The sequence below is a fragment of the Molossus molossus genome, unplaced genomic scaffold (assembly GCF_014108415.1).
Source record: "Molossus molossus isolate mMolMol1 unplaced genomic scaffold, mMolMol1.p scaffold_m16_p_9, whole genome shotgun sequence".
NCBI lineage: Eukaryota > Metazoa > Chordata > Mammalia > Chiroptera > Molossidae > Molossus > Molossus molossus.
Window position 1 is genome coordinate 4,466,281 of NW_023425403.1, and position 19,923 is coordinate 4,486,203.

A 19,923-nucleotide genomic window follows, 5' to 3' on the forward strand; every position below is an offset into this window, starting at 1 on the left:
CCCTGTGGAGGTGGAATTCTGCAACTTGGTTTCTCCTTTGCTAAGCGTTAGGTCCAAGTCTGACCACAGGGGGCGCTAGAGAGAGACAGGAGGAGAGAGGATGGGCCGAGGGCCACCCGCTGCAGCTCAGCCTGGGGGAGGCAGCCCGGCCCTGTTCCCAGCTGCTTCATTGCTTCCGGAGCAGGGTTCATCATCCTCGCTCAGAGGTCCCGTGGCCACTGAGAAGCGACCCTCAGAATCCAAGGCCCGGATTTGACTCCAGGAGGCTTCTCCGAGCTCAGGAAGGAGCAGCCCCTTCGAGTCCATCTGTAGGGCTTTGCCTCCGCGTTAGCTCCTAGGACCCCAGCTTTCTCCCTTTGCCCTCCAGCTCCAGGGGTGACAGCGGCTGTCTGAATCACCCGTCTCTGTGACCGTGATGCTCCCTTTGGGCTTGTTTGTTTTCCCAGGGTCTGTTGAACCACTTTCACCTCCGAACATCTTGAATTGGATGTTGAGTGGTACACCTTCGTACCTGGAGTGCAGTTTCGTTACCTGATGAAAGAGGTCCGTTTGTCTGTGCACCAAAGCCCCGCAAAACATGAGCAAGATTTTGCCACAAAAAAAGGTAAGTGTTTATTTTTAAGAAGCAGCCCAGGCCCAGAGACACAGGCCAGCTAACTGTGAACACCTGGTTCCCCGATGGCCTCCAGGGGATGGGTTACCTGGGGGAAATCATTAATCACAGTGACAGAGTTAGGGTGGTGGTCAGGGTCTGGTCTCTGCTGAGGGTTCACTGTCACTGCATCTGGTCCTGAGCCTGCCACGGCGTCACCTTGTCTGGTTTCACCGCTTTTCTGGGCCTGGAGCGGAAGCACAGGTGAAGCCCAGATGTCATCTCTAGTTGGACCGAAACTCTGTCTCTGTGGCCAACAGACCCGAGATTCCGTTCCTGAGATTCTTTGGTGGTGACCAGAACCTCATTGTCCTGAGGAGACGTGCAAGGGAGAAGGGGGCCGGCGACTCAGGGTGCTGGACGAGGTCTTGGAATCAGGGGGAAAGCAAGGCCAGCAGGTCATATTAAAGAAATGAGTTTCTAGGAGTCCGTGTCCTCCACCACGACTCATGTACATCTCGCTTGGGGATCTAAGGAACTTGCTATTATTCCCTGTTCATCAGGCCCAGTCAGCATGATGTCGCGGACGGAGCGGACCGCACGGCGTTCTGTGGGGTTAGGACGCTCCAAGGCCTCACTGATCTTGTGGCGGAGCCGGAAGAACGGGTTTGACCTGAGCAAGATCGTGGCAGTGCGGTGCTGGTCCCATGGGTCCAAGCAAACTGCTCTGGTGGCTTGCAGGTTGACACATCAGGGGACAGTGCTTTCCAGATCAATAGCTCAGCAACCATGGCCGGGGACTGTGCGATTCGTTCCAGTAACGATACTTCCAACGCAAAAGCAGCTGAAGTGGAGTGACCTCCCGACTGAGCCGACGATAGTCCATGGCCATCCCCTAAGGTCCTTCCACTTCCGCACCAGCCAAACAGCCATCAGGGCCAGTGCTTGTTACCGACCTGTCACCTGTCAAAGAACGCGCACCGCTTCACTTGATGTGAACGTTTGCTGAGTGGGAAGCAAACTTCCCACCCAGGAGCCTTCCAGCCGCAAGTGTGAGAAGCCGGCTCTCAGCGGCTGGGTTTCTGTTTTGTTTTGCTTTTAGTTTTTTTCTTTATTGATTTTTAGAGAGAGGAAGGGAGAGGGAGAGGGAGATAGAAACATCGATGAGAGAGAACATGCCCCCCACTGGGGACCGGGCCCACAACCTGGGCATGTGCCCTGACCGGGACTCCAACCAGCGACCTCTTGGCGCAGGGTCGACGCTCAACCCCTGAGCCTCGCCGGCCGGGCTCAGCAGCTGTTTTCTACGGTGCCTGGTCCCTGGAAGCTTCCACTTTCTCACTGCGTGGGCTCGCTCGTCTGCAGCCGCCTGGCTGGGAAGCTGCAAGGTCACACTGCATGAAGAAAGCTGAGGGTCGTGTTGAAGGTCCGAGCGGGCTTTCGGGGGAAATGCAGACAGCTCACATGTTAGTTATGTGACCGTGGGTTGTGCCTCGGCCGGGCCGCCGCCTCCAGTTTAGACCATGCCCACCCTGCGGGATATCTGGCCCCCATGAACAGACCTTTATCTGATTTTCAACTTGGACCGAATCTGAGCAAGGAGAAGTACTAATTGTTGGATTCTTCCAAGATCCCACTATTTCAAAAGATGGGAAAGAATATATAAAACAAGGGATTGATAAAATATGGAATAAAGTTTGCACATTTCTTTTTTTTATCCTCACCTGAGGATATTTTTTCATTTTTTTTGTTCAGATAGAGCGGGAGGGGGAGAGAGAGAAGAAACATCGACGTGAAAGGGACACATCGAGTGGCTGCCACCCGCACAACCGACCAGGGCCGGGGACAAACTGCAACCGAGGTACGCGCCCTTAGCGGGAACCAAACCCGGGTCTCTCTGGACCACAGACCGACGCTCTAACCGCTGAGCCAAACCGGCCAGGGCTGCACATTTCTTTTAATATGTAAGCCTGATGCTTGTCACGATTTCTGCTATTTTCTTTCAATATTCACCGAGATATCAGAATGCAGGATTTTTATAAATTGTAAATACTCATTGAATTTTGATAGGACTATTTTATGTCTCAATTTATGATCTATAAATCAATAGTACATGAATCAAATTTCTTACAAACTTGAGGCTTCTATGTGATTGTTTATTAAAAGGTTACTTTGTTCTATGCCATAACGTTAATTTTCTGGCGGGTGTGGCTCAGTGGTTGAGCGTTGACCCATGCACCAAGAGGTCACTGGTTTGATTCCCGGTCAGGACACATGCCCAGGTTGTGGGCCTGATCCCCAGTGGGGGGCATGTAGGAGGCAGCCAATCCATGTTCTCTCTCATCCATGTTTCTATCTCTCTCTCTCCCTCTCCCTTCCTCTCTCTCTCAAATCAATAAAGAAAAAAATGTTTTAACTGAACTTCTGGGAGTCTCACCCTAGTTCTACATGTTATTTCATAACTGCCACTGGACTGTGGATTTTTAAAGGTAGTGATATGGAAAGAGTATGGTCCCATCTGTCAGGTGCTGGTGATGCAGAAATAACTTCCCCCCCTTACACTGCCTCCTGATAACCTTTCTAAGCTGAACGGCACAGCCCTGAGAACACAGTAAACTGAACGTGAATTGGAAATGTTTGTACTTAAACAAGAACTATAAACTTAAGAACACATCTCCTACCTAAGTTACTATTTAAATATTTTATATTTTATAATGTCAGGATCAACTTCTTAAGTGACTGCAAGATGATAGCACCATGTACTCAAATATTTTCATATCCCAGATGCCAACGAGCCTCACGTCATCCTGAAGCGGCGCGTCTCGGTGGTTACCCCCTCGGTGATTCACCGCCGCCATCCAGGCCCATGCACTGTGCTCAGAGGTGTATTCGAACATGTTCGGCTATTTTGTGTCTCCATCTGTAGCGATGAAACCGGATCATGTCCATCCCTGTCATTGCAATTACAGCCCGTGATCAACTCAGTGACAATTGATAATAACGATAATGAGCCATCGTCACCACTTAACAAATGAAAACACCGATAGAAACAGAAACCGTTCACCCTCCATAAACACACACAGACTTAAAATGAAACTGTTCTAACTATACACTGTGAGTTTGTATAGAAATGAACCAAATGGCTACAGTGACTGGCAAATGTGAGGCCCTTGGATCTTCCTCTGATTGATTTTACATATGAAAATCAATGTATTAGACACATGATTACTGCTAGGCACACCAACTCAAAACTCTCCTGGCTTAACACGTCACATGTTTATTTTGTTGCTGACATTTCATGTGTGCTGTGGGTCAGTGGGTCAGTGGGTCAGTGGGGCGGGGTGGTTTCCACGTGCAGGGATCCAGGCAGGGTCAGACTGCCCCACGACACTGCTGCAGCAAAGGGAGTGAGCAGAAGTCGCCCAGCCCGCGAGTGACATGCGTCACTTCTGCTCATGGCGCATTGCCCTGTCACCCTGCCTGCGCGGGAGACCCAGCAAGGCAGGGGAGCACAGCACGTGGACTCGTAGCTGGCGCTGTCCTCTGTGCTGTGATGGGAAACTACTTCTTGGAAGGGTCTGATCCCATTTGATGGGCTGTGCCTGTACACATCAGAGAAGAAATATTTCCAGTGGCTTTTCCTTGCAAATGCAACCATGACTCAGTTGGAGGATTCTGGGAATGAGGTGGTCTCAAAGATCTTATCTGTCAGTAACCACATTTCTTCCCCTCGTCATTTTCTTCTGGTGAACTCTGAAGTGGGACCTTCTGTGTCAGGAAGAAGGAAGGTGTTAGACTGAAGGCAGCTCCTGCTGGTGAGGGGACAGCACACCTCCCTCAGGTCCGCATCACCAGTGGGGACACAGGTGTCCCCAACAACTGCAGAGTCCCCCCAAGGGGAAGCAGGGGCTGAGAAGAGAGTGGGGTGTGCTCCTAACGCCCGGTGAGAAAGTACCTCTTGTCATCATCCACTGCTGTGTCACTACGCCCTCCCCAGACTGCGCTGCTCAGTTTGCTAACAATCATTTATGTTCTCGCACTGAGGTAGCCAGCATTGGGCTGGGCTCAGTGGGCTCCTCCTGCCTGGAGTCACCCAGCGAGCTGAGGGGCTACAACAGCCTTGCTCACACACTTGACAGCTGGAGGCCAGCCCGGGCTGCCGCACAGGTGAACTGGGGACACTGCACAGGTGAACTGGGGCTCCCGCACAGGTGGACTGGGCTCCTGCACAGGTGGACCTGGGCTCCTGCATAGGTGGACTCGGGCTCCTGCACAGGTGGACCCGGGATCCTGCACAGGTGGACTCGGGCTCCTGCACAGGTGGACCCGGGATCCTGCACAGGTGGACCCGGGCTCCTGCACAGGTGGGCCCAGGCTGCCAAGAGGACGGAAGGAGAAGGTACAAGGTTTCCAGAGACCTGCATTCAAAAGTAACCCAACGTCTCTTCCAGCATGTTTTTAGTCACAACAAGAAACAGGACCAGTCCAGCCCTGGCCAGTTTTGCTCACTGGTTAGAGTGTTTGCCTGCAGACCAATGAGTTTATGGTTCAATTCTGGCCGAGGGCATGTACCTCGGTTGAGGTTCATCCCGGCCCTGGTCGGGGTCGTGCGGGAGGCAACCAGGCGATGTGTCCCTTTCACGTCGGTGTTTCTCTCTCTCTCTACCTCCCTCCCACTCTATCTGAAGATAAATGGAAAAATATCCTCAGGTGAGGATTAAAAACAAAACAAAAAAGGAACAGGAGCAGTCCAAATCCAAAGGTTGTGGAAATAGTCTCCCGCTCTTTGGGGAAGTCTCGTTGACAAGGGGCGTGACAGTGGAATTACTGGGGACACTTCGCAAACAATCTACTTAATCCAGTGGGATGTGGTTCCTTGCAGGTGACTTCGCACAGGAGGACCGAGGGGGTCGCACTCCCTCCCAACAAGCGAGCTCACCCTGCCTTTGCCTCGTGATGGCGTCTTCTCCCTCCGGCTCTTTTACGTCCCGGAACAGAGCGGAGAGAAAGTTCCATCCGACTGGCCCGGAGAGGAAGAGCCCCCCCCCCAAGGGTGGTATTTACTGGCGAGTTAACAGAATCACAGCAGAACCAGACCAGGTAGGTAATTTGCAGGGCACGAAGCAAAATGAAAATGTGGGCATATTGTTCAAAACATAAGAACTGCAGATGACGACAGCAACCGTTAGCCACGCATGGGGCCCTCTGTGTGGGACCTGGACAAGGGCCACCGTTGTTACTGAAATAAGCCCGCCTGGGCGGGCTGGTCATGTAATTGCCCCTCCTCGAACACAACTCAATAGGGGATTCGGTGAGATTCTTTGCAGTACTTTTCATTGCTTTTTCTAAGGAGAATGTAACAAAGTATAAAATTACGGCCTTCCATTCCCCCGCCTGAGGCCATTTGGCTGAGGGTTCCAAGAGGCCCTTGCTCAGGGGAGTAATTGCCCGCCTGAGGCAACACGTCGGGGCCAGGCAGGGCCAGGGGCCTGCATCGTCCTTTCAACCTGACAGCGCGAGGTGCTCACTTCCCCGTGGGAGAGAGGCCTCAGAAATGGTCCACTGAGGACAATATTTCTTTTCCATGTTACATGTTTGAATGGTACAACTGTCCCTGAGAATTAGTTTGTCCTTGGGTGCAGTGTGCGTGTGCGTGTGCGTGTGCGTGTGTGTGTGTAACTTCCTCCTGGGCCGTAGAGAGAATTTAAGTGAACATCGGCCCTCATGCTGCCTGGAGATGCCAACCCTACCGTGTCCTGAATGCCAAGTGCACCTGCCCTACTGCGGGCTGCCGGCCTCGGGCTGTGCCCACCGCAGGGTGCTCCTGCTGGCTGCGAGCCTGTGAGTCCAAACCCCCCGTTCCGCCCAAGCCCGCGCCCCCAGGTGTCTGCCAGACGGCATCTGTCCTGCTCTCGTCACGGAGGGACCACTCTCCATCACGGTGCATCGCTCTCCATGCCCCTAAGCCACATTCTCCAGAACCTTCCACGACAAAATCACATACCAATTGGAACAGAAAAAAGAAAGGGTTTTATTCCAGGGATGATCATCACACTTTAATACATTCACAGACATATGCTATATGTAAATTAGAACAGGTCTTTGAGAAGACAGTCACACTCAAGCGAAGATACGAGGTACCAGCATTCTAAGACTTTAAAGGCCGATGTTTGTGCTAATACTTGATTTTCACTCTCCTAGTGGCACAGGGCTCATGAAGATGGATGTGTGCACTACTCCCACACTCTAAGAAGACCTCTCGCTCAGGAAAAATAGAGAAGAAATCTTTTTTTTTAAATAAAAAGCAGTTTTGCCAGGCTGGCGTGGCTCAGTGGCTGAGTATAGACCCATGAACCAAGAGGTCACTGGTTTGATTCCCGGTCAGGGCACATGGCCGGATTGCCCAATGGGGGGCATGCAGGAGGCAGCCAATCAATGTTCTTGCTCATGGATGTTTCCATCTCTCTCTCCCTCTCCCTTCCTCTCTCTCTAAAATCAATAAAGAAAAAAAAAAAGCAGTTTTAATACTAATAATATTTAAGGAAGTTACTCTACAATCAAAATCATTTATGCAGACATTGCACATTTTTTTAGAGACATTTCAGTAAAACAGATGCATTTAAGTCTCTAGCCACGTAGGAATCATTTCAACAAACATGCAGCAGCCTTCTCTGTTTTTGAAAATCTAAACAAATGATTTTTTTTAAAATGCAATCTTAGTGACTTTGGAATTACGTACAATAATGGTTTATTTCCCATGGGTCTCTGGAAGTCAGTCAAGAACTAAGAAAGGAAAATAGGCCTCTGAGTTGTTAAAATAGTAGTCATATTATTTTATCAAAATTTCAAAAACTCATCAAAATATTTTCTTCTACTTTACACAGTGTGGTAAGTGTCTTGATCATCTCATTTTAAATTCATAATAGACTAAAATCTGGGCTAATTTACAAAGGGGGGTTAAAGTGGTTTTATTGTGTTGTAAATTGCAGTCAAGCATGGTTAGGCAGGAGAACAGACACAGTATTAACCCCTGCAGAGGACACGATTTTAGGAATACCTTCTTTGATCAGCACTCCCTTGCCAATACAGTGTGCGCCAAACCCTTGCCTTGAGTAAGAAGGACGAGAAACACCACTATTCATGTCTATACGTAGGGTACATTTTTAAGGTCCCTAAATTTGCTATGTGGTGCCTCCACAATTTAAGTTTTTGATCTTCCATTGTCTACAGCCTTGGACTGCCCTGATTCCCGAGGTGTGACCAGGGTTTCTTGATCAAGCAGATATGAAGTCCGTATTCCTCAGTCCAGGTATCACCAGCTGCTGACAGCTTCTGAAATGGGAGACGGCCGGAGCGATGTGTAGAACAGTGGAGACCTTCGGAGGCACCCTGGGGCAGCAGGAAGTCTTAAAATAGCCTCCGCAGGTTCTCAAGGTCCTCACAGCGCAGGGTGGGAGGGCAGTGGTGGCAACTTCGGTCCTTCCATTTCTGGACCAGGGCCACTGACGGCGGAGGGGTGTCGGTGACATCTCCGCGAGGACAGGGTCACCTGCCTTTGCTCTAGGAAGCGATCACTCTGCGGTTTCCTGAGTTTTCTCGACTTCAGAACGGAGAGTAGCTGCCCTTTTCTAAACCACACGCAAACTTTGTACCCAACACAAATCAGAATCAATTACAATGACCCACACTGAAAGGTTAACGCATTATTGGAAGAATACGGACCTTTCAAAATACAATATATGAATAATTCTCATTCGAGTTCACATCTTTCCTTTACACTCTAAAACACATAAAATGGAGAATGGCTGCTTTGTTTCCTAAATCAACAAAAGGGGATCTGGGAAATAACGATATATAGTTATTTTAAATATACTATGTCCAAAAACAGCAACAATGCATGAAACAGTAGTACCCACTCGTATACACAGAAGTGAAACTGATCTCTCACTGGGTGTTGTCAGACTCACTTACACCCTACCTTTGGCATATTTTAATATGAAATATGCACTACGCAGATGAAGTGGACACTTTGGGTGTTCTGAACACTGAGACTGATTGCACTGCTTTATCGGTACTGTAAGAAATTCTGCAGTAAGGTGGGCAGCTGGAGCTGGGGGATGAGGTGCAGCCGGTGTCTTCCGAGGCGCTTTCGGATGCAGAGTCGGCAGAGCTGGTAAAGGGAGCTTGGGGTGACTGCACAACACAAGGAAGTGGGTGTCAATTAAAATTGAAAAGTGGATTTTCATAGGTTGCAAGATGCATTACATAAAACCAGAAAAGTCCACAGTGCTTGGCAACGAACTAGGGTGGGCTGACCACCATAGCAGGGAATCATCTAAGCACTAACACATTATAAAACCTTATTAAAATGGAAGGAGCTAGAAATCAAAGAAGTATCATGGGCTATAGGAGGAAAGTCTTGATTTCTTTTCCCTCAAATTTGATTTATTATTTAAGCCAAAGTTAATTTAATTGTTGTGTCTGACCAGACCTGAGAAACTCTGTTTTACAACAAAAATCTTAAGTGTAAAAATATTTCCTGATTACGTTTCTATCACACGTCACGGAAGGTGCCTAACCTATAAAAAGGGGGTATGTTTCTCAGTATTTATTTGCATATAGTAAACAGAACTGCACATTACGTATTGTCAAAAACTGAATTTAACTTAACCAAAGGAATACAAAGTTGAGTGAGATGATAAAAGAAAATTAAACCCGGCCGGTGTGGCTCAGTGGCAGAGTGTTGACCCCTGCACCAAGAGGTTACCGGTTTGATTCCCAGTCAGGGCACATGCCCAGGCTGTGGGCCTGATCCCCAGTGGGGGGCATGCAGGAGGCAGCCAGTCGATGTTCTCTCTCATTGATGTTTCTCTCTCTCTCTCTCCCTCTCCCTTCTTCTCTCTCTTAAATCAATAAAGAAAAAATATATTTACCACAGAACTTATACGCATGTATGCATGAACAGTGGACATGGACAACAATCTGGGGAAGGGGCAGGGAGGGGAGGGGGAGGGGGAATCAGTGGGGGAAAAAAGGAGAATCATCTATAACAAAAATTAATCAATAAAAAAAATAAAAATAAAAAATTAAGATAATTGTGATTATGTTTTTCTCATAGATAGAACCTAAGTTAAAAAGTATTTACTCTCGAAAAAAAAAAAAAATTCCAGATCTTATGCCATAATTATTTTGCATGCCCTCAGAAGGTCTCTGAGTTTCCCCTACTTCCGGCGAATCCACGTTTGAGGCTTGAACACGTCCCTCTCACCTTCACGTTGCAGCAACAACCTCTCCACCAGACTGCTGGACGCGGCCACGTCCACAGGCCGCAGGAGCTCTGTGTTCTTGGCGTTGGTGTCCGCCCCGAACTCTAGCAGCAAGCTGACAATTTCCGTGCTGGGCTGTTGGGCAGCAGCGTGTAAGGGTGTGTCCCAGTATTTGCCTTTCTGCACATCGGCGCCTACACGGAATATGGGATGGGGATGGATACAGACAAAAATTGTTGTGAGTCACCTCAGTGTAGGGAGGAAGGTGTGTAAGAAAGGGGACCTCAGCTCTGTCTGCAGTGAGCACCTTGTATATACATATACATATGCATATGCATATATGTATACATGTACACGCACATATACGTATGTATACATTATCTTAAAACTTGGTACATATGGATGGAAAAATGCACATATTTGTTATATTTTATAATATTTTTCTGTATGCTTAGAATATCACCTAATAAAATTTTTTTAATGTTAAACATTTCCAACATTAATCATATCAGCTATTATATGTATTATAAACAGTGCGCAATTAGGTCGACTCATCTATTTTCATCATGATTGACAGCTCTTAGGATTATTCCAGAGCTTGCTGCTTTCCCTCCTTTCGTGTATTGTAAGGCAAGGGAGCTCTTTTGTTTCTTGGGAAACTCATGAGTCTAGAGATGTGAGCTCTTTGGGGAAAATGTGTATAGATTTTCCTGTCACTTCTCACTCTGTCATTTAGGTCGATAACTACACGAAGGCGCTGAGCCTCTTAAGTAGAAAGGCACATTCTATTTCTGCACGCAAAGTAAGTTTTAAAGAAATGCTTACATTTAAAAATACCTTACATGTTAAATCACCTACTGCACAGCCTTTTATCTTAGTACCAGCCCTGGCCCTGGCACGTGGTGGTCACCGAGTGTGCGGGTATGAACGAATGCTACTTAATACTGTGAAGAAGAAGAAGCCCATTTCCAGAATGTAAATGGTTGCAACCGAGAAATGTCTATCGATAAAAACGCATTCATCCTTTCAACTCTGTTTTCTGATCCTGTCTGTCAAACGCATGTTTATAAGAAGCAACGTTCTACGAGCCCCTTTATGGCCCTCCTTCTACTTTCAAGTTTCAATTAATCGTTTTCAAAATTTTAACCTACTATAAAATGTTCAGTGGAAAAATTACCTCCCATGACAAACTCCCCATAGAGAGAGCAGAGCCTGCTGGTTGTATCAGTTTTAGGAGAGAACAGAGCCTGAGAATGATAGCACATTCCATTACTAACAGCACTTCGCAGTATTCCTCTACCCAGCAGCAAGTATTCACTGGAAAGAAAATATTCCTAGCAAAGTAACAACAACAACAACAAAATGATAAAGAACACACTCTTCCGGTTATATAAATTGATGGGAGAACATAGGCAGAAAATAACAATATGCCAACAATTATTAGCAGAACTCACATTTGAGAGTCTGGTAAAGGGAGTGAAATAGAAGGAGACAGCTTGCAGAAATTCACAATGTAGCTAAGTATTGTAACATGAAGGGTTGCTGAAGGTATGTCCCGCGTATCAGAGGCCTAACGATTGTCATAAACAATAGAAGGCACAGAAACATGTTTACTCATTTTGAGTGTATTTTGAGCACCTATCAGGTGAGAGGCACTGTGTTGGAAGAAAGAGATGATGGAGAAAAAGAATCCATAACCTAACGAAGCTCCCAGCCCTGGAGTGGGAGAGACCGCTCTGATCTCAAAGGTGGGGAGGACTTTCTCAGGGGCTAGAGCTGACCTTGAAGGACTGTTTGTTTCAAGGAAGTGGGCTAAGGCATCCCGGCTCTTCAGGTAAGGGGGACAGAAATGACGTCTGGGAATGTGAGTTTTGGTTGGTGGAGGGTACAGTCACTGAAGCGGTTACTGTCCCTAAAATTGCCTCTGGTGGTTTTCTTCCCAGATGTATCCACATTTGGCAACATTACACCCACCCTTAATGTTATGACCTTTGTAAGTAGGGGGTTGGGAGTTTGGAGGTGAAGTGGAGATACCAAGAATGAGGTCCTTTTTTACAGATTACATACTGGTGTGAGAATGCTTCGAATAAGAACATTTTAGCACTGAGAGAGAGATATATATATATTTTTTTAATCCTCCCCCGAGGACATTTTTCCTTTTTTTTTTTGTTCAGGTAGAGTGGGAGGGAGAGAGAGGAACAGAGAGAGAGAGAGAAACATCGATGTGAAAGGGACACATCGAGTGGCTGCCACCCACACAACCGACCAGGGCTGGGGACAAACTGCAACCGAGGTACATGCCCTTAGCGGGAACCGAACCCGGGTCTCTCAGGACCGCAGGCCGACACTCTAACCGCTGAGCCAAACCGGCCAGGGCTGCACTGAGAGATAATTTTTAAAGAAGCTTATGTAGAGAACGAGGCGGAGCCCTGGTCGGGTAGCTCAGTGCTTAGAGTGTCCTCCCCATAGAGGCTGCGGGTCTGGTCCCTGGTCAGGGCAGCTGCAGAACCAACCAGTGAATGAACGAAGAAGTGGAGCCTCAAATCTCTCTCTCTCTCTCTCTCTCTCTCTCTCTCTCTCTCCCCTCGTTTCTCTCCCTTCTTCTCCCTCTAAAATCAATCAATAATTTTTTTAAAGGAAAAGGAATATTGGAGAGCAGCACAATTGCGCGTGGGTGCTGGTGGGAAGGAAGTTTCAGCGACATTACCAGCGTAGAGAAGCTTTCGGATGCAGTGGAATTGCTGTGACACGCAGGCCACGTACAGCGGAGTCCCCAGGTGAGGGATGTCCTGGTCCACATCGATGCCCCAGGATATCAGTGTTTCTAGACATTCATGGTGACCTGCGGGCACAGCAGAGCCCAGGTTACTCTCCCCAAGGCGCGTCCCCCAGAGACCTCTGCCCGCGCGTCGCTGCAGGGACCCCGGCCCTTGCGGCCGCACCCCGGAACCCTTACCTTTGCTGGCGGCCTCGTGGGTGGGGGAAGGGAGGCAGGCCTCCAGCTGCGGCCGCGCCCCGTACTCCAGGAGCAGCTCCGTGCAGCTGGTGCTGCCCCTCGAGCAGGCGTTGAACAGCGGGCTCACGCCGTCGATGGTGAGCGCGTTCACCTGCGACAGAAGCGGGTGAGCGGCGCTCGGGCGATGCGCTGGCTCCGGGAGGAACCGGGGAGGGTGCGGTGGGAACGGGGACGACAAGGCACACGTGGCTCGGACCCGTGGGGCAGGGAAAGTGCGCGGCGTGCGCTGCAGACACCGCGCGGCAGGTCACTCGTGGGAGGGATGTTCACTGAGTCCACACCGTGAAAAAGACGTGCTGGGGACCCAACGCTCGGAGGGAATTCAGCGGGAGGTACGTTTCCCCCAGGGACAAGGTCCAGGGAAGTTGCCCAGAAGCCACTTGGCCGGTGGCCGTTTAAAAGGGCAATTCTAGCCCTGGCCCTTTGGCTCCGCGGTTGGAGCGTTGGCCTGCGGTCCGGAGAGACCCGGGTTCGGTTCCGCCAAGGGCACGTACCTCGGTTGCAGTTTGTCCCCGGCCCTGGTTGGGTCGTGTGGGTGGCAGCCACTCGATGTGTCCCTTTCACATCCATGTTTCTCTCGCTCTCTCTCTCCCTCCCTCCCACTCTATCTGAACAAAAAATGGAAAAATGTCCTCGGGTGAGGATTAAATAAATAAATAAATGGGCAATTCTAGTCCTGGCCGGTTTTGCTCAGTGGTTGGAGCGTCGGCCTGCGGTGCGGAGAGACCCGGGTTCTTCCTGCTAGGGGCATGTACCACACACAAAAAAAGATGTTCAGCTATTGTTATTTAGAATCAGGGAAGCAGAATCCAACCCGTATTAGGTAGCATGCTACCTACCCCCTTTTTTGCAATGATTAGATGTTCTTCTTCAAGGGCAAATGAGAACAGGCTGGGGCAATTTGCGATTTTCTTTTTGTTCTGCTATCTTTGAAAACTACTAAGCAGCAAAGGCAGGCAAAATGAGAACTTTGCTTGATTTGCGTTCTCAGTAGATGTGGACATTTAACCGGGACTTACATTGGCTCCAGCTTCCAGAAGAGTCCGGGCACACGCCACATGGTCGCCAAGACAGGCTTCGTGCAACGGGGTGACATGGTCTATGGTTACTGCAGTTACTCTGTAACCCTAAATGAGACATGAACAATTTTAAAAGGTGAGCAAATGGTTCTGTCAGCTCATCTCTACAATTGTCACTAGAGAGTGATATGAAAAATCGAGGAATCTCTTGCAGCTCCGGTTTGTCCAGCACGAAGGGCCAGGTTGAATGCCAGGGAGTCAATCAGTGGTCAGGACACCTGCGCCAGGCATTATCAGAGCGTCCTATCCAAACCCAGTACTGCTTTAAATATTTTGCTCGATAGATTTTGAAAGTATTATTTAAATGTTGCTTAATGTGCCCTGGCCAGTTTGGCTCAGCGGTTGGAGCGTCAGCCTGCGGTACAGCGAGACCCGGGTTCGGTTCCCGCTAAGGGCACGTACCTCGGTTGCAGTTTGTCCCCAGCCCTGGTTGGTCGTGCGGGTGGCAGCCACTCGATGTGTCCCTTCACATCGATGTTTCTCTCTCTCTCTTCCTCTCTCTCCCTCCCACTCTATCTGAACAAAAAATGGAAAAATTTTTTATCCTCGGGTGAGGATAAAAAAAAAAAAATGTTGCTTAATGTTTTTGTTTTTTTTTCTCTTTAAGAATTGTTAGGGCTGTTATTATTTTGTTTGTTTGTTTTATTTTGTTTTTTAGAACTAAAGACTCTTTATAGGCTGCATCACTTGCTGGGGGTGATGCTGGGGGTGAAAAGCTCAGACTAGTCAGACTTGGCTTGGAAGCCTTGCTCTGTAAATAGCAATTGATTTAATTTGGATGAGTACATTATCGTGAAGATTACATGAGATGGCCCATAGAGAGCAGTTGTTACAGTGCCCAGGATATAGGCCAGGTTTGATTTGATTTGATTATTCAATCAAAACTAAACATGTTGAAGATTTTATCCCAATTAAACTAATGATATCAGACTTAAATAACGAAACATTATCAGGACCTGCGATTCTTTGCCTTCCTGCTGTTGCTGGCAATTCGTTGTCTGCTGACCATCACACTATAACGAGATTTTCAGGGCCAGAACCCCGGAACATATTACAGACTGCCATGGTCTCTAATGCCTGCCGAACATAACAACTGTTTAGAGGAAGGCGAGAAAGTAATCTTCCTAAATGTGTGTCACTAGCAAGAGGCAATTTTCAAGATCCCTTAAATAATCCTTTCAAAGAGTTCTTTGGAGAACTAATCTCTGACTGCCACGTGCTAGAGGGACCAGACGATGGACGCATCTGGAAGGTAGAGGTTCCTTTTCGTACAGGACTTCGGGGCAGTCTCTGATGTTTCCTAGCTGGCCTGTTGGTGGAAATGACATCGATGATATGAAATATCCTGAGACTGCTCGCCTCTCAAAGAACTATATGACCCTTTCAGGGGGTTACCCTTTGGACATTAATGACGTTTTTGCAGATTTTTTTCCCATCACTTGATGGGCAAACAAAATAGTCACATGGTTATCAGAGATGTGGTTGGCATCAGGGGGCATCTATTCCTAAATCTTCCGTGTGCAGATGAGACAATGGGACTCCGGATGGGATTCACCTCCAATGCCCGCCTGGCCTCCAGGTCCCCAGCCCCAGGGCGGTACCCCTCAACCTGGGCGACACTTCCTGTCCTCCCTCATGGCCATTGGAGAAAAGGCCTCTCTCTCTGATCCTGGGAAGCGCCAGGGCAGTGACCTCCTGACCTGGGTGTACACTGAATCACTCTGGGAAATTGTCAAAGAGAACCGGCTGAGCCAGATGCAACAAGGAATCTGTGTTTCACCAAAGAATCTGTGTTTTTCAAGTTCCCCCTGGTGAGTCTGATGAGCAGACAGGTATCAAAGTGGTTGCTCCGTGGCTCTCACAGGCCACTCCCCGGAACACGTTTCAGACCACCAGAGTGGAAAAGAGATGGTGTGGGCTGCTGCTTGGAGTACCCCTTTTTGGATATCTTAGGCTGAATGAGTCTGCAATAAGCTGTACACCTTGTACAGAGTTATGAATATTTAAACCACTAATAAATAATACATAATTCCAATTATTTCTTGCGTAAATGTCTATCAATAAACACGTATATTGTATGAGAAATCTGAAATGCTAAGATATAAGATTACATGCCAAAATGTTTATAAAGACATATCAAAGATAAATGAGGAACCACAGACTTGGCTGCTTTGTGAGTTAAAATAAAAAGACTAATAAAACTTACGAAGCAGTCCCTGGCTGGTGTGGCTCCATGGTTAGAGCACTGGCCTATGAGCTGAAGGGTCTTGAGTTCGATTCCTGGTCAAGGGCACATACCTGGGTTGTAGGTTCAATCCCAGCCCTGGTCAGGGTTGTGCGGGAGGCAACCAACTGATACATCTCTCTCACATGATGTTTCTTTCTCTCTCTCCCCCTCCCTCTCCCCCTTCCAGTCTCAAAAAGAAAAGAAAAAAATATCCTAGCTGTTAAAAATCTAAAAACATGTCTGAAGAGTTTTACTATGTTTGAGGGATGCCTTCCGGGGGTCCGCGCCCTGCCCGTGGCGGAGCCCCGGGGGGCGGACAGTCACCTGTGACAACAGTGTCCGAAGAGCCAGCAGGCGGCCTTGACTCGCTGCCTCGTGCAGCGGCGAGCGGTCTGCCCAGGCACCTGGAGAAGAAAACGCAGACATGAGTCCAGGTAAGCTCTCAGGACCGAGTCCTGTGAAGGAGAAACCTTTCAGACCGTGTTCACAAGGGGACCGAGACACCGACACCAGACATTAGGAACTCGGGTCTTCTCTAACGGACCCCGATTGGCGGTCCCCACGCAGGCCGTGCCGGTCTGGACCTGCCCTGCCCAGACTTACTGCACCTCTGGCATTGCCCTTCAAAGACTGGGCAGGCTACGGTCACCACTGCCACCGAAACAAACGACAAACAAAAGCTCCCCTCTGTCTCGGGGATTTCCAGACAGAACGCCCCAAATATTTGTTGGCACCTTTAACAGAGAAGGCAGCGGGAACAGCCCCCTCTCCACGCTCCCACCCTCCGTGCTGCCCCCTGCCCTGGGGTGTCAGGCTGCAAAGGATCCGCAAGGGGCGAGGAGCGGAGCCCCAGTCCCGACACGTGCAGCCAGGGGGTGGCGCAGTTGAGAGGAGCACGCCCTCAGTTTTGTTGGAAGGGGTGCTGACAGTGCCAAGGGCCCACCCAGTGGTCAGCAGATGGTGGCACTGAGGCCCTCCAACCCTGTGCCCTGGTGGGAAAACAACGACCTGTCATGTCCCCCAAGTCCCCCTCTTCTGACATGCCTTTTGTGCCCCTCCCATTAGGAGAAAATCCCCCTTTCCTCTCTCCCCAGCCCTCTGGGCACCCAGCCTCCACCCAGAGGTACACCCTCCCCTCCCCTCTCCCCACCTGGTGTCCACCCAGGTGGCTTTATAGAGTACTGGGTTGGTACACAATGATTTTCCTGTCATTCAAACAGTACCAACATTGTTGGTTCTACTTCGCGAACATGACAGACCATGTTGAATGTTTCAAAGTGATCACGCAGACTATGCAAGTAAGAAAACACTGAGGGCCACATGGGCTGGCGAGTTAACGCAATGCCGACGGGAGAGAAGGTCTCCCCAGCCTAGTGGGATCGTGTTTGCTGCTATCCCCTCGTCTACTCCCTCTTCCCTGCTTTTGGCTCCATAGGATGCAATAGACAAAAGTAATTTTTAAAAGCTGCTAATCGATTCTTGTGCAATTTAAATAAAGTCATTTAGCTGCTAGCCAGAGACACATGTTAGGCAAAGCATGGCCAGAGCCTGTTTAAACAGGTGACAAAGATCACTGGAAACATAGTCGGGCATTGTCCCTTAGACACCACCGCGTCAGTCCTGCGTGTCATCCCTTCGGAGACCACAGGTACACCGACGCCTCTGAAGTATGGCCTTTGAGGAGAACCTTGCACAGTGTAAGCCAGGCCCAAACAATTCCACTGGATAAAATGTGGGCCACATATCACAAGGTCACAAAATGACCAAGGGACCCTGGTCTGCAGGACAGAGGTCAACCTCCAGTCACTAGTCTTTTTATAACCAATGATACTTGGGGTTTTGTTAAAATTATAACTTCTTAGAAGGAGGGAAAAAAGTCTTCCTTCTACTTCCTGGCACTGATTTATGAGTGATGGTAATAACAGCTAGTGCTGAAGAGTGTTCACCGTGTGAATAAGCTAGTCTAAGCACTGTGGACAACATCTCATTTAGTTCTCACAACTCTGAGGTGTACACGATTATTATTTCTATTTTAAAGTCGAGGAAACCAGAGTTAGAAGAAATAAAAGCATTTAAAGAGTCGCGCGGTCTTACTCCAGAGCTGATCTAGTTACGACATGGCACTGTCTTGGTTCTGCCTTCCCATCTAGCATGGTCTCTTGCTCATCCAAAAAATTAGCAAGCTTGCCCGGTCGGTGTGGCTCAGTGACTGAACGTGGACCCATGCACCAAGAGGTCGCCGGTTCAATTCCCGGTCAGGGCACAGGCCCAGGTTGTGGACCCGATCCCCAGTGGGGGGCGTGCAGGAGGCGGCCAATCAATGTTTCTATCTCTCTCTCTCCCTCCCCTTTCCTCTTTCTCTAAAATCAATAGATTTAAAAAAAATTTTTTAAATAAAACAAAAAACTAGTAAGTCAGACATCCAATTCTTTGAGTGTTCAACTGAAAGAATTACTGTCATCAGCTTTTGGGTATTATTTTTTTTCCGTATGCACCACTCCCGTTATATATTAGAAGCAGAATTGAAATAAATATTGCACACCAATAAATATTCATGGATAGGACAAAATTTGGTGGCGAAGTAATAATTTAGAAGAAACTAGAGCATTTTACTCTCACTACTTGCAGTGCAGAAGTCCCCATCGTAAATAGTATTATTTCGGGGAACAAGTAAGTATGTTTCGAGTTCCATCTTCTAAGATGAAATCTGACGCTTTGCAAATCATAGACACCCATTTCAACAACTCCACTGCGGAGTGAGTCTCTGGAGGACTTTGGAACATACATCAGTTTTCACTGTGAATATTTAAGTAAGAAAATTACAGTATTTGCTTCCCAGACAGGTTGCGTACGTTCCCTTCAATGAGCAGAGCAGCAGTGAATTAAGGCTTTGAGTAATCAGGGCTTAAATATGTTTGAATTTAATGAGTTAAAATATTTGTAATAAGCAGGTGTGCCCTCCTGTATAAGAGCCTAATAAAGTTCATTACCCTTATCTCCAAAAGCTGTGCAGAACTGAGTGAGACCCATTGGTGAGCACCGCGTGTCCTTCCTTCATCAGCCCCCAGGCTGCTGAGCAGATGTCGGGACTGGGAAAAGCCCAGAGAGATGGCCTCTGGGAGTCATTCTGGACTTGCTTCTTCCTAGTATATCAGGAAGACCTTTCAAGGGCAGCAAAGTCAACAACATTTGCAGCTACAAGGATATTCCTTTTTGCATACTAATGTGTTTGTCCCCCAAAATGATTGCAGTGACCCCCTGACCCACTTCCGCCTTGCTTGTATTCACAAAGGAAAAGGGTCATTTAGAAAACAGGCTACACAAGGACCAACACAGAGAAACAAAGTTATTCGACTTGACCACCTATATCCCAATCCCGTGTCCCCTTCCCAGGCTGTCACATCCCTTCCTGTCCCAATCTGTTATTTTCTTAGTCTAGTTTGGTGGGGAGAAAAAATGCTGCAGCCAGACTTTAGGGATGTGTATTTGCTATTATTTCCACGAATAGGACCTGCATCGGCGTGAAAAAGGAGTTAAATGTCACAGTAACCTGCTGGAAAGTGTAGGCAGGTGTTCAGAGACAAAAGCACTGAAAATACACCATGTTGGATGAGGGATTTCTTGGCCCATCAGCAGGGACAAAGGCAGAGAAGAAACAATGGCCAGGTTAGGGTTTGCTAGGCCAGCTCAGCCTGCTCACTGCCTGGGACCCCCGCCGTCCGTCCTCATTGCTTCCAGCAGGG

The 19,923-nt window shown here is 48.4% G+C and overlaps 1 protein-coding gene across 1 annotated transcript in view; it reads right to left on the reverse strand.

Annotated features, from left to right (window-relative positions):
* Positions 1 to 7,073: 7,073 nt before the first annotated feature.
* The window catches only part of ASB5 (ankyrin repeat and SOCS box containing 5), a 45,968-nt gene continuing 33,118 nt past the window's right edge, over positions 7,074 to 19,923 (reverse strand). The window contains exons 2-7 of the mRNA XM_036250082.1: positions 16,505 to 16,584; positions 13,894 to 14,001; positions 12,815 to 12,965; positions 12,566 to 12,700; positions 9,861 to 10,052; positions 7,074 to 8,785 (exon numbers count right to left, since the gene is read on the reverse strand). Coding sequence (XP_036105975.1) covers positions 8,658 to 8,785; positions 9,861 to 10,052; positions 12,566 to 12,700; positions 12,815 to 12,965; positions 13,894 to 14,001; positions 16,505 to 16,584 — 794 coding nt within the window. The 3' untranslated portion in view covers positions 7,074 to 8,657. The remainder of the gene's footprint in view (positions 8,786 to 9,860; positions 10,053 to 12,565; positions 12,701 to 12,814; positions 12,966 to 13,893; positions 14,002 to 16,504; positions 16,585 to 19,923) is intronic.